We start from the raw sequence: 13,209 nt of genomic DNA, 5'->3' as shown, positions 1-13,209 counted from the left end.
GCGGGTACTCATGGATACTCACCCGATATATAAAATACTATAATATCTTTATATATATACATCTATTAAGTCTAATGTCTAGTGAATTTGTGTTTGAGTTATAGTTCTCCTTCAAGTACACTTATACAATGACAATAGTGTAAAAAAGCCCTTAAACTTAGAAGATGGTAGAAAATAAGTATTTTCCTTCACACATTGATTGGCTGTAAAGTCTAATCTTAAATTTTACTTTTAATATAATTTTATTTTGAACAAATACATGTGAATTCATTTATGTCAATGAGTGTCGGGTGCCCATGAATATCTACAGATATTTTAAAATTCGGTTAAAACCTATTTAATGGATATCCATGTGGGTATGAAGCGGGTACGAGTATAAACTTTTACATGTGAAGCGGGTGATGGGTATATACTATCCATGTCCACCCGTACCATTGACATCCCTATCACATATTTATATTCATCCTCTTATGTAACACATATATAATTAGTATTAGTTTAATTTATTCAAACTCCATTTTCCCTTCCTTCTCATTTTCACCAATCTTCTCTTTCTATCTCTATACTTCTTTGTCTCATTAAGTGGAAGTGTGTATGAAGTGCCAATCAAACATTTTTTTACAGCACAATGAAACATTATTCATATAATATATAATTTTGTTTTATTATACAATAATAATAATTATGTTTCAAAATAATAATAGTTGTAAATTTAGTGTTGTGACTTGTGAAGCTAAAACCCTAAACCCTAGTATGTGATATACCATGTTTGGGTTCATTTTCACTGCAACTCTTCTTCACTCTGCTCTACCCTGTTGCTTCTGCTGACTGCTGAATTACCTTAAACCATTGCCGATGTGGAGGGCGAAGCCAATCCTCCGCACGCTGCCGGCGTCATGGCGGAGCCACCGCGTCCGCGCCATTTGCTCCGGCAGTTCTGGAACCAAGGTTCTGGAGAATTTCACGGAGGAATTCGAAATAGGCTCACGCATCATCACCCTCGAGAACGGCAAGATCGCTCGCTTCGCCAACGGCGCCGTCGTGTTGTCCATGGAAGATACCAAGGTCCTCGCCACTGTCACCTCCGCCAAAACCGACGGCTCTCGCGATTTCTTACCGCTCACTGTAAACTACTGCACTCTCTCTTCTCTTTGTTCATATACCAGTATCTGCAATTCTAGAAATTGAAGCTTTCTCAAAATGCACATATATATATATATATATATATATATTTTGTTGTTGAAATAGGTTGATTATCAAGAGAAGCAATTTGCACAAGGCATGATTCCGTCGACGTACACGCGGAGGGAAGGTGCTCCCAAGGAACGGGAACTCTTGGTCGGAAGAATCATTGATCGTCCGATTCGCCCTTTGTTTCCTCCTGGATTTTACCATGAGGTTCAGGTATATCAAGCTAAGTTTGAAGTTTGTTTGTTTATTTGTTTGTTCCGAGGTTTTTAATTGAGGTTGTAGTTGTGTTGAGTCGAAGTTGTTATAAATTGTGAATAAATGCAGCCACGATTCTGATATGGTCACGGTAACGGTACCTTCTAAACCATGATACTGCGGCCTGAATGGCTGGACTGTGATTTTCCATTGGTGATTAATTTGTTGATTTATTGTTAGGTGATGGCGAGTGTTCTTTCCTCTGATGGAAAACAAGACCCGGATGTGTTGGCAGCTAATGCCACTTCAGCTGCGCTTATGTTATCGGATATTCCTTGGGGTGGCCCCATAGGAATGATTCGAATTGGTAGGATTTGCGGGCAGTTTGTTGTAAATCCTACAATGGATGAGGTAATTCTTAACATCTTTTAGTTTCGCTTTGGATTTGTGAGTATTTTTTGTTGCACCTATGCAGTTTCGCTAATATGATCTTTCTTGTGCTTACTTTGCTTGTGTTTGTCAAATTTATGACTTTTTTTTTTCCCGGTAGGTGTGTTGGAGATTCAAAATTTAATAGTAGTTTGATAGGTAACAGATGTTCTCTGTTTCATAGTTTATCTTTATCAAACCCTTTTTTGTATGAATCAGTTCTACTACTTTGGAATCGCTTTTTTCTATTTCATGTACAATAAAAATTAGCAAGTCAATCTTCAAGAATTTCATCATAATGGATCAGGAACAACAAATCCCTTTATGATAAACATATTCATTTTGCAAGTATGTTATTACGGGTAGTATCCTACAAATCCCCTGCTCTCTGGGGATGCCCTCAGCACCGAGGAACTTGTACTAGGGTGTATGTGCGACTCGTTCATATCATAGACTAAGAGAAAAGAAGGGAAATAAAAATTTCCAGTATCGGTGATTGGTTTCCTTATTTATCTTGTCTTGACTTTTAAATTTGAAGTCTGACTGTTTATATTTTATTGGAAGTGATTATATTCTGAAGTCTGAATTATTTCGGTGTTGGAAGTTGGTTTTGGACCACTGTTTGTTCTTAAGTATTATTCTTTATGGTGAAAGGCAGTAGATGTGAATTTGTTCTCAGTAAACTTGATTGGTTGGTTCGCACTCTTTCACATTATCTCATTGCTTCTTCTTGCGCAATTGCAGCTCAAATTAAGTGATCTCAACTTGGTGTATGCCTGTACAAAGGACAAAACTTTGATGATTGATGTACAAGCTCGTGACATATCTGATAAAGATCTTGAAGCTGGGTTAAGACTAGCTCATCCGGAGGTGACTTTGAAATTGGTTACTTATCTGATTCATTCGGTAATTGAATGTTGTTGAGATGTGTTCATCTGATTGTTCAGGCAGTTAAGTATATTGAACCTCAAATTAGACTTGCTGCTAAAGCGGGTAAATCTAAGAAGGAATACAAATTGTCGATGCTATCTGAAAGTACAATGGAAAAAGTTACTAGCATGGCAGAAGCACCTATCAAGGCTGTTTTTACTGATCCTTCCTATGGAAAGGTTCTCATATTCTCCCTCTCATTTTTCTTGTTTATCATGTGGTCTGAAAGTTTGATGTTTTACAGATTTACTCTCATTATATTTATGTATTTTCTGTCACAATTACTTCCAGTTTGAACGTGGAGAAGCATTAGACAATATTACACAAGATGTGAAGAGAGTGCTTGAAGAAGAAGGTGATGAAGAAAGCTTAAATTTTTTGCCGAAGGTGGTAGATACAGTGAGGAAGAAGGTACCAAGCATTTTGAGAAGTTAATTACAAATTGAGACACTGATGTGTTTTTCCCCTCAATAAACAAATATATTATCCCTTCTTAATAGAAAGATTTTCCTTTTTATATGATACCTCAGCTGGTTTATCGAAAGATTTGCCTTTTATATGATACCTCAGATAGCTGAGTAGGGCAACTAATGCCAAAGGGTATAGAAGTGTTCACTTGGACCATTGCGGGCGTACTAATTCAATATTCCTTGTAGTGGAATATTAGTTTAGTTCTTGTAGAATTTTGATTGGGCTTAACCGGACCTCAAAATTAAGGTCATGAGGTTAGGATTACCTAAACCTCTGAGTTATGCTTTGGTCATATCTCTAGTCTATGTGGGATCAACACACTCTATCACGCTAGAATTGGACATCTTGTGTGTGGAGATTATATGAAATCTGCTTGACCATGTTGATTTTTGAATTGCGCCTAGCGGTGAGTTGCCCTATATCAGATTTAGTATAGTAGTGTTTGGATTGGTCCTTACTCAACCCCCAAAAGCTAGCTCATGAGGTGAGGATTGCTCAAGCCTTTATAAGGTCTATAATGCCATTTCTCATGGCAACTGTGAATTGTGATCTCAAAAATTTCATCATCTTTTAAAATTTCCAAAGAAATAAAGAAGTAAAAACTACTGTTGTCATGAAGTTTTGAGTGCTAAATGTGAAAATGAATGAGGAAGGAAAATTATTTGCTTATATATTTTTCTTACATATCATAGTGGATAATTATTACACCGCAAGTGAGCGCAAAATTTGGGAACCCACAAAAGGATTCATGCTCCTCTTTGAGCCAGTATGAGTAGCTTATGTTTGGGCATGAATATTACCACAACTCTTAGGAGTCTGGCATCCACATGAGAAGAAGAATCAATATTGGGAGTTTTATAGATTTCTAAATAAATGATAATACTAGACAAGATGATGGAAAGAAGACACAATAACATGATCGTCGTCGGTTTCATGACAACGATCCTCTCAATTAGCCAACCCTTCCTTGCTCCCAATGCCATCCCAACGTACCAGTCCGATTGAAGAATATTGTTAAGCCTCGATCTGTCTCCAATGTAATAGATCCGCCTCTTTAACAAATGCTGCGGCGATTAACCTAGAAATCGCCGCAGCATTTGTTAAAGAGGTAGTTCTGTTACATTGGAGACAGTCGAGGCTTGAAAATATTCCCTTCGGGCTGGTACGTTGGGATGACATTGGGAGGAAGGAAGGGTTGGTTAATTGAGAGGATCGTTGTCATGAAACCGACGACGATCATGTTATTGTGTCTTCTTTCCATCATCTTGTCTGGTATTATCATTTACATAGAAATCTATGAAGCTCCAATATTGATTCTTCTTCTCCTCATGTGGATGTTTGTGCTCCAAAGAGATGTGGTAATATTCATAGCCCAAACATAAGCTAGCCATACTGCTCAAACGGGAGCATGAATCCTTTTGTGGGTTTCCAAATTTTGCGCTCACTTGCGGTGTAATAATTATCCACTATGATATGTAAGAAATTTATGATCATGCTGTCTGTTATTAAGAGTGTAGCAAATGATGTTGTCTCTAAATGTTTTAATTCTTAGCATTTATTTTGTAGATGTATTCATGTATCCTGACCATATAGAATCATATTTTTTTGTTTTGTCCTTGTTCCTTTTTTTTCGTAATACTGCCACATACTTGTATCTGTAACGTGGTGCATCAAATTTGTGCTTTTCTAAGTTATATGTCTCCTTGTCATGTTAATTTTGGATGTACTACTTATTGAAGATTGTTATTTATATTTTCAAATAATAGGTGGTCCGTAAAAGAATTATTGCAGAAGGATCCAGGGTTGACGGAAGACAGCTAGATGAAGTAAGGCCTTTGTATTGTGAAGCTGGATATATATCCAATTTGCATGGATCTGCAGTTTTTTCCCGAGGCGAAACACAGGTAAAGTATATTTTATTTTTTCTGCTATTGGTTGCTGAAAGTAAGATAATTGTGATGTGGCATGTATTTTCTTCCACGTGGTTTCAATTTTCATCTGAGGTCATGTGGATTGATGTTATGGACAGGTCCTATGTACTGTAACACTTGGAGCACCTACAGATGCTCAACGCTTAGACTCATTAGTGGGTCCTCCGACAAAGCGATTTATGCTTCACTATAGTTTTCCTCCCTTCTGCATTAATGAAGTTGGCAAACGTGGTGGTCTGAATAGGCGTGAAGTTGGTCATGGTAAATGAGTTACTTGCTAAGACTATCCATGATATTTTTTGACTGTTGTTAATACATTTTTGGGTATGTTATAGAGATCTTCCATATTTGCAAAATGTTTATGATCTCCATGATTATGCTATCTTTTTTCTTAAACATTAAGTGTTGAACAAATGATGTTGTTGATGTCAAAATGTTAAGAAATAAGATCATAACTCTAGATTTAATGGTGGAATATGACACTTCTAATGTTATCAGTGCATATGTGCCACCCAAGTAGGGTTAGAAGACCACCACAAGATAAAGTTTTAGCATGATTTAGTAGGTTTAGATGTTTTATTGATACCATTAGGAGCAAAGACTTTTCTAAGCGGTACCTAAGTGGTCATGTTGGGAGGGCATGTAGAAGATACTAGAGTTTGCATGGGGGTATGGTCTAGGGGAAGCAAATTCAGAGGGTAAAGCTTTAGCTTCAATTTTTTAATTACTAATACTTGTTTTAGGAGATGGAAAAGCATATTATCATGCACAAAAGTAGGGTTGCATACTCTCCAATTGAAATCTTTCCCAACAAGATTATACACGACATTAAAGATCAAATTAGTTTTCTTCCAGATGATTAAAGGAATGATTTCTGAAGGCCTTGTGGTTTGAAATTTGATGTCGCTTATAATATGGAAGTATTGGGTATAAATGGCTTGAAAAGTGGTTGAACATTTCAGCCTGGGTCTATCATTTTAAGATGAAAGGGGGCTCTGAAATTATCGAAAGATACGAAAATGTTAATTTACATACAAGAACGAAGTTACTTCACAACTACTGACTTCTCTAGGTTTAGGCTTGTTTTATAAGCTTTAGCTATTTAGTAATAATAGATGGAAGGATAACGGTGTTTATAATGGCAACTTGAAGGAAACAAGGGTGCTCCTCTTAATAACGTTAAGTAATTGGAGTTTGGGTTCGCAAAGCTTCATTACTTACATAGGTTGACTTTTTGTAGGAACACTTGCTGAGAAAGCACTTCTTGCTGTTCTGCCTCCTGAAGATGACTTTCCGTATACATTTCGTGTCAACTCAGAAGTCATGGCATCAGATGGTTCAACATCAATGGCAACCGTATGTGGAGGTGCTCTTTCAGCCATAGTGATAGCATTTGTATTCCATTTTTATGATCTTATTTCACATCTAAGTTTTGGAGGATTGAATATTTTTCTGATATTTTCATGCTGATGAAGTTTTAATTGATAGGTGTCATGTTTTTTCCCCTCTTAATAAAAGATGAACTATTACTAGAAAAGGGAAAAAGAAATGCAAGTATATTGTAAGTTGTAACCAGGTGTGCAAGCTCATAATAGTGACAAAAAAGATATGGAATTTAGTGTAATTTGATCAATGGCAAATTGCAGTCCTGTGTTTGTGTACAAAATAGCGAGAAAATTCACTGTGGATCTTTCTGTTTGTAGGTAGCATAGCTTTGATGGATGCTGGCATCCCAATACGTGAGCATGTTGCTGGTGTTTCTGTGGGTCTTGTTACTGAACTTGATCCATGCACTGGTGAAATAACGGATTATCGTATACTGACTGATATTTTGGTATTTTCCCGAACTTTTTTTATTATGTCAAATGTTTGTTTAGGTAGTATCTAATTAAAAAAATTGACTTCCTAATTTATCAACTGCTTACCCTGGACTCATTACTCAGGATGTTTTGCAATAACTTTGTCAATTTTTTTATTTTTTATATTTTTATTTTTAATGATATATTGTAAGTACATAAATAGTGATGTTAAATAAATAAACCATTCATTTTGTTTTATATTAATTGAGATTGAAAGTTAATTTTATATAGACACGTGATGATACTCTGTTTCCCTACTTTTGACTATCTATCATAGATTTGTTTTATCAACTCTCTTGGCCTCTGCTTTTCATGATGTCCTGATTCAGTGTTTCTATATCATATTAGTCATCAAACAGAGATTATTGATTTCATGCAAGAATATTGATTTTTTGGTTTTTTTTTAAATTTCTCTAAGGGTTTGGAAGACCATTTGGGTGACATAGACTTCAAGATTGCTGGAACTCGAAAAGGAGTTACTGCTATTCAGTTGGATATGAAACCAGCTGGAATTCCTCTAGATATCATTTGTGAATGTTTAGAACCTGCGCACAAAGCCCGTCTTCAAATTCTTGATCTTATGGAGCAGGCGATTAATGCGCCTCGTAATAAGGATAACAGTCTACGACTAGGTTTAGATATTTAACTTCCTTTTTCCTTTCCATTTTTTTGTTTGGCTAGGTTCTTGATATTTTAGGATAGCCTAAAGTTTGAATTTTTTATTGTTGTGCAGTCACCTTAAAGTACCCCAACGACTCTATTCGTCGCCTGATTGGGCCCATGGGTGCTCTGAAGAAAAAAATGGAAGATGAAACAGGTCAACAAAATTTTGAATGTCTGGAAAAAAATTTAACAATTTTTTACTCTCTTGATTGTTTACCAATAAATGTAGTTTTTTGAGAATCATTTTTTTCATTCTACTGTATTTTGCTTGATGTTTCACATGTCTAGTCCTAGGAAAATTTTCAGTTAATGATGTAAAACAGTATATTTGGTATGTGGTTCGCCAAGGGGGTCAGTTCAACTGACTAGGACCGAAGTACTTTGCTTGAAAGTTTAAGGACTTAGTTTGATTCTTATTGCCAGCAATTCCCTTGGTGAAAGATATGTAAATATCAGAGTAATCTCTTGCTGAGGCGTGTTACATGCCTTGGCCTTGGAATAGGGTGGCCTTCCGTCCCTTAAATTTTTTTCTTAAAAGTAAAAGGTTTCTTTAGTATTTCCTTGCACTTCACTTATAAATGAATTTTCTTTAGTATTCTTAGATTATGATTTACCTGTTTGTTTTTTAACATTTGATCTCATCTTCCTTCACCTTTTGGTGGAATATATTCTGAAGGTATGAAGTTTTCTCTTGCTTCTGACATGATTTTTGAGGAAAAAAGTTCATTTATATATATTTTAACCTGCTAGTTTTGATCATCCTTGATCTTGTTTTGACAGTTAATACAATTTACTGCAATGTTCATATTTAATTTCTTTTTAAATTATGTACTAAAATGCTTTCGCTTTTTGGCTTCTGAATATTGCAATGAAAATTTGCACGCTGTTTTATGTATGTGAAATAGAACACTTTTGTGTTTATGCCTACTGAATATGTTATTATTTATGACAATCAGGTGCACGGATATCTGTAGGTGATGGAACACTGACAATAGTTGCTAAGAATCAATCTGTAATGGACAAAATATTAGAAAAGGTAGTTCCATCCATTTTGTTGAACTATTTAGTTTGATCTAATCATGTTTTTATCTGAAATTGCATTCTTGATGTCCTGAGTGAGAAAAATGTCCGATTCCTATGTCAGGAACTCATGTACTGATAATGTTGTACAGCAATGTTTTACTTATAGATTTCTGCTGTAGACCCTTTTTAATTTTGTTGATACGCATATACATAAGAAAAGAGCACGCAAATGGTGAGTAGGCATCCTTTGTCCTTTTTCTTTGTGGCTGTCATTTTGAAGTGCAACCTTTTTTATCAGATTGATTTTATTGTTGGCCGTCAAATTGAAGTTGGGGGTATCTACAAAGGTAATGTCACCTCTATAAAAGAATATGGAGCTTTTATTGAGTTTAATGGCGGCCAGCAGGGCCTTCTCCACATTTCTGAATTGTCACATGAACCGGTATGTATGGTTTTAAGTTTTAACTATTTTAATTGCTTGTCATTAATAACCATATGTCATAATCATATCTTCTACCAACAGGTATACAAATTTTTATATATTCGTTTGTCTATAATAATTTTGTCTATCCTTAGGTTTCCCGAGTTTCAGATGTGGTTTCAATTGGCCAACAGCTTTCTTTGATGTGCATTGGCCAAGATGTTCATGGTAACATTAAATTATCTCTTAAAGCATCTTTGCCTCGTCCTGGAGGGTTGCAGACTAATGATGTAGTTGAAGGATCTGCTACATCTGCAAAAGAAACAGCCAACATTTGGGCACCAGTTTGGGATGCATCTAGTACTCAAGAACAACAAAATTCTGCTTCTCAGTTTCCTATAGGCATAAATGAGGAGGTGGAGGAAGCAAAACCCCCAACCTCCCAAACACCAGTAATTTTAATACGTAGTGCTGAAGAATGTGATGAGGAGGAAAAATCTACCAATTTGAACCTGTCTTCAAAGGGTCCTCCTATAGAGAATGGGGTGCAATTGGGTCGCAAGTCAAAATCTCCACAGAAAAAAAAATCTCGTCGATCTCATACAAATGATTCTCCATCTCATTCAGGTCCCTTGCCATATACAAATGCTAAGAAGCCAGAATTTGCAACTAAAAAAGAATCAAAATCTGATATTCAAAGGCCAGAGAGGGAGGAGAGCGGAGCTGAAAAAGATCTGAAAGTTGGAACAGAAGTTACTGCCAAAGTCCATCAAATCCGTGCGCATGGGTTAGTATTGGATTTGGGTGGAGGACTACGAGGAATGTACCGGTTTGAGGTAGGATTCGTCTTCTTTGTCTCCTATCTGACAGTTTTTATTAGAATGAGAATGTTGTTCCTCGTATTCAACCTTTTTGCCAGCTTTTCTCATGATTTATTGAGGCGATATTCTGGAGTCAACTAGCATTGTTTTTCCATTTATCACACTAAGTCATTCTGTGCCCGTGATGATGCATGTTCGTGCATTATCTCTGTTTCTTGATGGGATTGCTTAGCTGATCATTCATAAGTTTACACACTTTCTCGTTCCTCTTTTCCATTTCTGTAACTATTAATTTCAATGTTGCATCACTACACTGATGAACTCAAGAATTTCTTTAACTTCTAAAATCCATATATCTGCGGTGCACTATTTTTAAATTGTATTATTCTCTTCCTCTTTGATTCACCAAACCAATTTTTGTCCGCAGCATGAACCATCCAATTCACTTGCTGACCTGTCTTGTTTTGTCATGCAGGAAGATGCTAAAAAGGACTTCAAGATAGGTGAAGAGATGCAAGTTGTGTGCTCAAGCTTTTCCAGCAAGGGAATTCCTGTATTGTCTGCTTTGGATAATAATAAACAAACTTCCTAGTGGTCATTCCTTTCATGAGAGAGCCCATCGATGTATAATACCAAGTTGATGGCTCGCTCGGAAGAAATTCTTCCAGTGTAAGTAAGCTAGATCGATTATTTTATTGAAAATCTGGTAAGCCTCATAATAAGATCAGATCAATCTCTGCGATGCGTATAACTGACCTCAGTTGGATAATGCTTAATTATTGTTGCCACTGGGAATCCTTAATGTACATTTGGGAACCTTTACACTGCTGAACAGTATGGAGTTTGAGAAAGCTGTTTCAAAATGGGGATTAGAGACGGTCGATGCAAGTTTTGCCAATTTTGACTGAAGATTTTTTATTAGAGATTGAATGGTAAACAACTTTGTATACTTGGTCGTTAATTATCCTTGGTATCTGATTAATGTATAAGGATTATGCTTTAATTGATTCATGTTGGGTTTTCAGTTTTCACACCCAAATTGATTGTATGTAGTTCAAGCATTATCCAAATTGCTAGCTTATTGCTTCCTTCCTGGCTTTTGTTAAAATGGTGTTGTGACTTTCTTAGCAGTGCTTGAATCTGAAGGATGCAGAACAACCACCAGCATGTTGAAATCTCCATTTATAAATGATTTATTTGACTTCTGTCAATTGTCTCGTCATTTTCGGTTATTGGCAACGATAACACTCTAGTGTATTGGACTCATCTAAGTCTTAAATTTTGGCTAACAAAGTTATGATTCAAGTTTTCTTTCTGTTAATCCGTATTACGTTTTTGCTTACATTGTTTGAGAGGAGGCATCTTATTTATCATGGGGAAATATAATTGCAATTATAATCTCTATTCGGGAGAACGTATGAATGATACGTGAAAATATCCTGCAAATACTATTAAAAGCTACTTCAGCTGTTACGAAACATTGCAAAATGAGAACAATACGAAATCACTTAAGCTGTTGCTTAGTTTTTGTAATATAAAATCAAAATTACACAATTAATGTATGATTTCATAGTTGTTTTTCTTTATTTATTGTCTCTTTATCGTAACATTCATTATTTTCAATATTAAATCATTCAATAATGTGTTGAGTGTCTACGTGGAAATTTTCACCTACCCAAACAAATGGATCCAAAGAGCAATTTTAGACTTGGATTAGGTCTTGAGGTGTGGGGTCTTTTTATGTAATGACTTATTAGCTATACTTTTGCGTTGATGTTAGATGTTAAGTTCGAGTGTGTCATATTCGGTCTGTATCCAAAGTAATCGGTTCAATTGAACGAAGAAAAAACACATTTACATAAAAAGGAATTTATGACATAGGGTAAAAAAAATCATCAAGGATCATAATCCTTTCGAAAAAAGGAGAACAAAGCAAATATAAAACATAGGTAGGAAACAATAAGAAAAATAGAAAACAAGCCCTAAATACCTCAAAAACACAAAGCGAGGCTACATCGCAGGCCAAATATCTGAAACTCTATATTCTTGATGCAAAAGGTCAAATCTGCATTACAATTTCAAAATATAATGTGCCAGGCCAAATTTGGGACTCTATTTTCTCAATTTGCTATGTTCAATGGTTAGTACATCATTGAGCTATTGGTATTCTTTTGTATCAAGGAATACTTAAGCATCTACTCATTATGAAAGGATAAGAATTCAAGATATAAAACAATCTAGCAATGGATAGGAAAACCCAGTTTTTAAAATGAGTTAGTTAGGGGCAATGGAAACCTACAATTTGTCTTTTTCCAAAATATAGCACATCCATCACGTGCTTCCCCTGTGCGATCCTGCAATGAATGATAGTAATAACTATGTAAGGAAATTTATTAAATATTGGGACTTCAAAAACTTGAATGAAATTTCAAATATTAATATAATTTACCTTGTAAACACCTTTAAAGCCATTGTTCTGGAAAAGACCATCCAAATCATTAAGATGATCAACCTCCTACAGCTACAAGATTTATGAGAAAACAATTCTTGATAGATAGAAAGCAATAAGGAGAAGTAAATGATTATCGATCAAAGGTACACAGGTTTTATACACAATTGTAGATAACTTAATTATCTCCTATAAACTAGCTATACTTAGTCCATTCAAAAAAAAAAAAAAACTATACTTAGCTAGTATGGAATTTCCTTATAGTCTTAACTCCTCATTCATCTCCGAAATGTCTGATTAGCCAGTAGATGGTACTCTTGGTCCTTCGAGTTTCACTATGAGCACCAAGATCACAAATTCAAAATATGATAGTAACCCAATAGGCCATCAAGAATTTCCATTATAGAGTGAAAATTGTCGTCCATGTTTAACATACTATAAGTGGAAGGAACCATAATGTCGAGTGGACTTTGCTTCACAACGACAAACAATAAGACTTTGGTTCACATCAGCAAACAATTACATATTATGAATAGTAAAATAATGGTTGTTCCTTTCTTTAAGGTAGTTTTTATTAGTACCATACGATCATTCTTTGATAATCCCAAACCTCCACCATCACCGGGACCATTTTTTTTCCAACATTGTGCAAAAAATAACCACCATCTTTTACTTTCACCATTCTCCCCGCCCACATGGCCCCCATGATCATCATTTTCTTCATAAAAGTTCGCTCGCCCATTAGATTCTCCAACATTTTTCACCATACCAGAACTAGCACTTCAAATAGCCTTCATTTTCTCATCACATCAGTAGCCAAGTTAAT

General features: G+C 35.6%; 1 protein-coding gene and 1 long non-coding RNA gene across 2 annotated transcripts; one reads left to right on the top strand and one right to left on the bottom strand.

The window, feature by feature from the left end:
* The first annotated feature begins 741 nt into the window (after positions 1-741).
* Positions 742-11,137, top strand: LOC130739202 (polyribonucleotide nucleotidyltransferase 2, mitochondrial). The gene is made up of 16 exons (XM_057591448.1): positions 742-1,125; positions 1,249-1,404; positions 1,627-1,797; positions 2,560-2,685; positions 2,763-2,924; positions 3,037-3,156; positions 4,983-5,120; positions 5,246-5,408; positions 6,388-6,513; positions 6,851-6,981; positions 7,425-7,638; positions 7,740-7,823; positions 8,626-8,705; positions 8,991-9,134; positions 9,269-9,949; positions 10,410-11,137. Exons 1-16 carry the CDS (start codon positions 856-858, stop codon positions 10,524-10,526), a joined length of 2,883 nt encoding a protein of 960 aa, XP_057447431.1. The 5' UTR covers positions 742-855; the 3' UTR covers positions 10,527-11,137.
* Positions 11,138-11,760: 623 nt separating this feature from the next.
* On the bottom strand, positions 11,761-12,911 carry LOC130735620 (uncharacterized). The gene is made up of 3 exons (XR_009018516.1): positions 12,384-12,911; positions 12,234-12,288; positions 11,761-11,999 (listed from the first exon to the last, which is right to left on the bottom strand). It is a non-coding gene; the product is annotated as an uncharacterized LOC130735620 (long non-coding RNA).
* Positions 12,912-13,209: the final 298 nt, after the last annotated feature.

The sequence above is a fragment of the Lotus japonicus genome, chromosome 2 (assembly GCF_012489685.1).
Source record: "Lotus japonicus ecotype B-129 chromosome 2, LjGifu_v1.2".
Classification (NCBI taxonomy): domain Eukaryota; kingdom Viridiplantae; phylum Streptophyta; class Magnoliopsida; order Fabales; family Fabaceae; genus Lotus; species Lotus japonicus.
The sequence above is the reverse complement of the archived record's forward strand: the minus strand, read 5'-3'. Positions and strand labels throughout refer to the sequence as shown.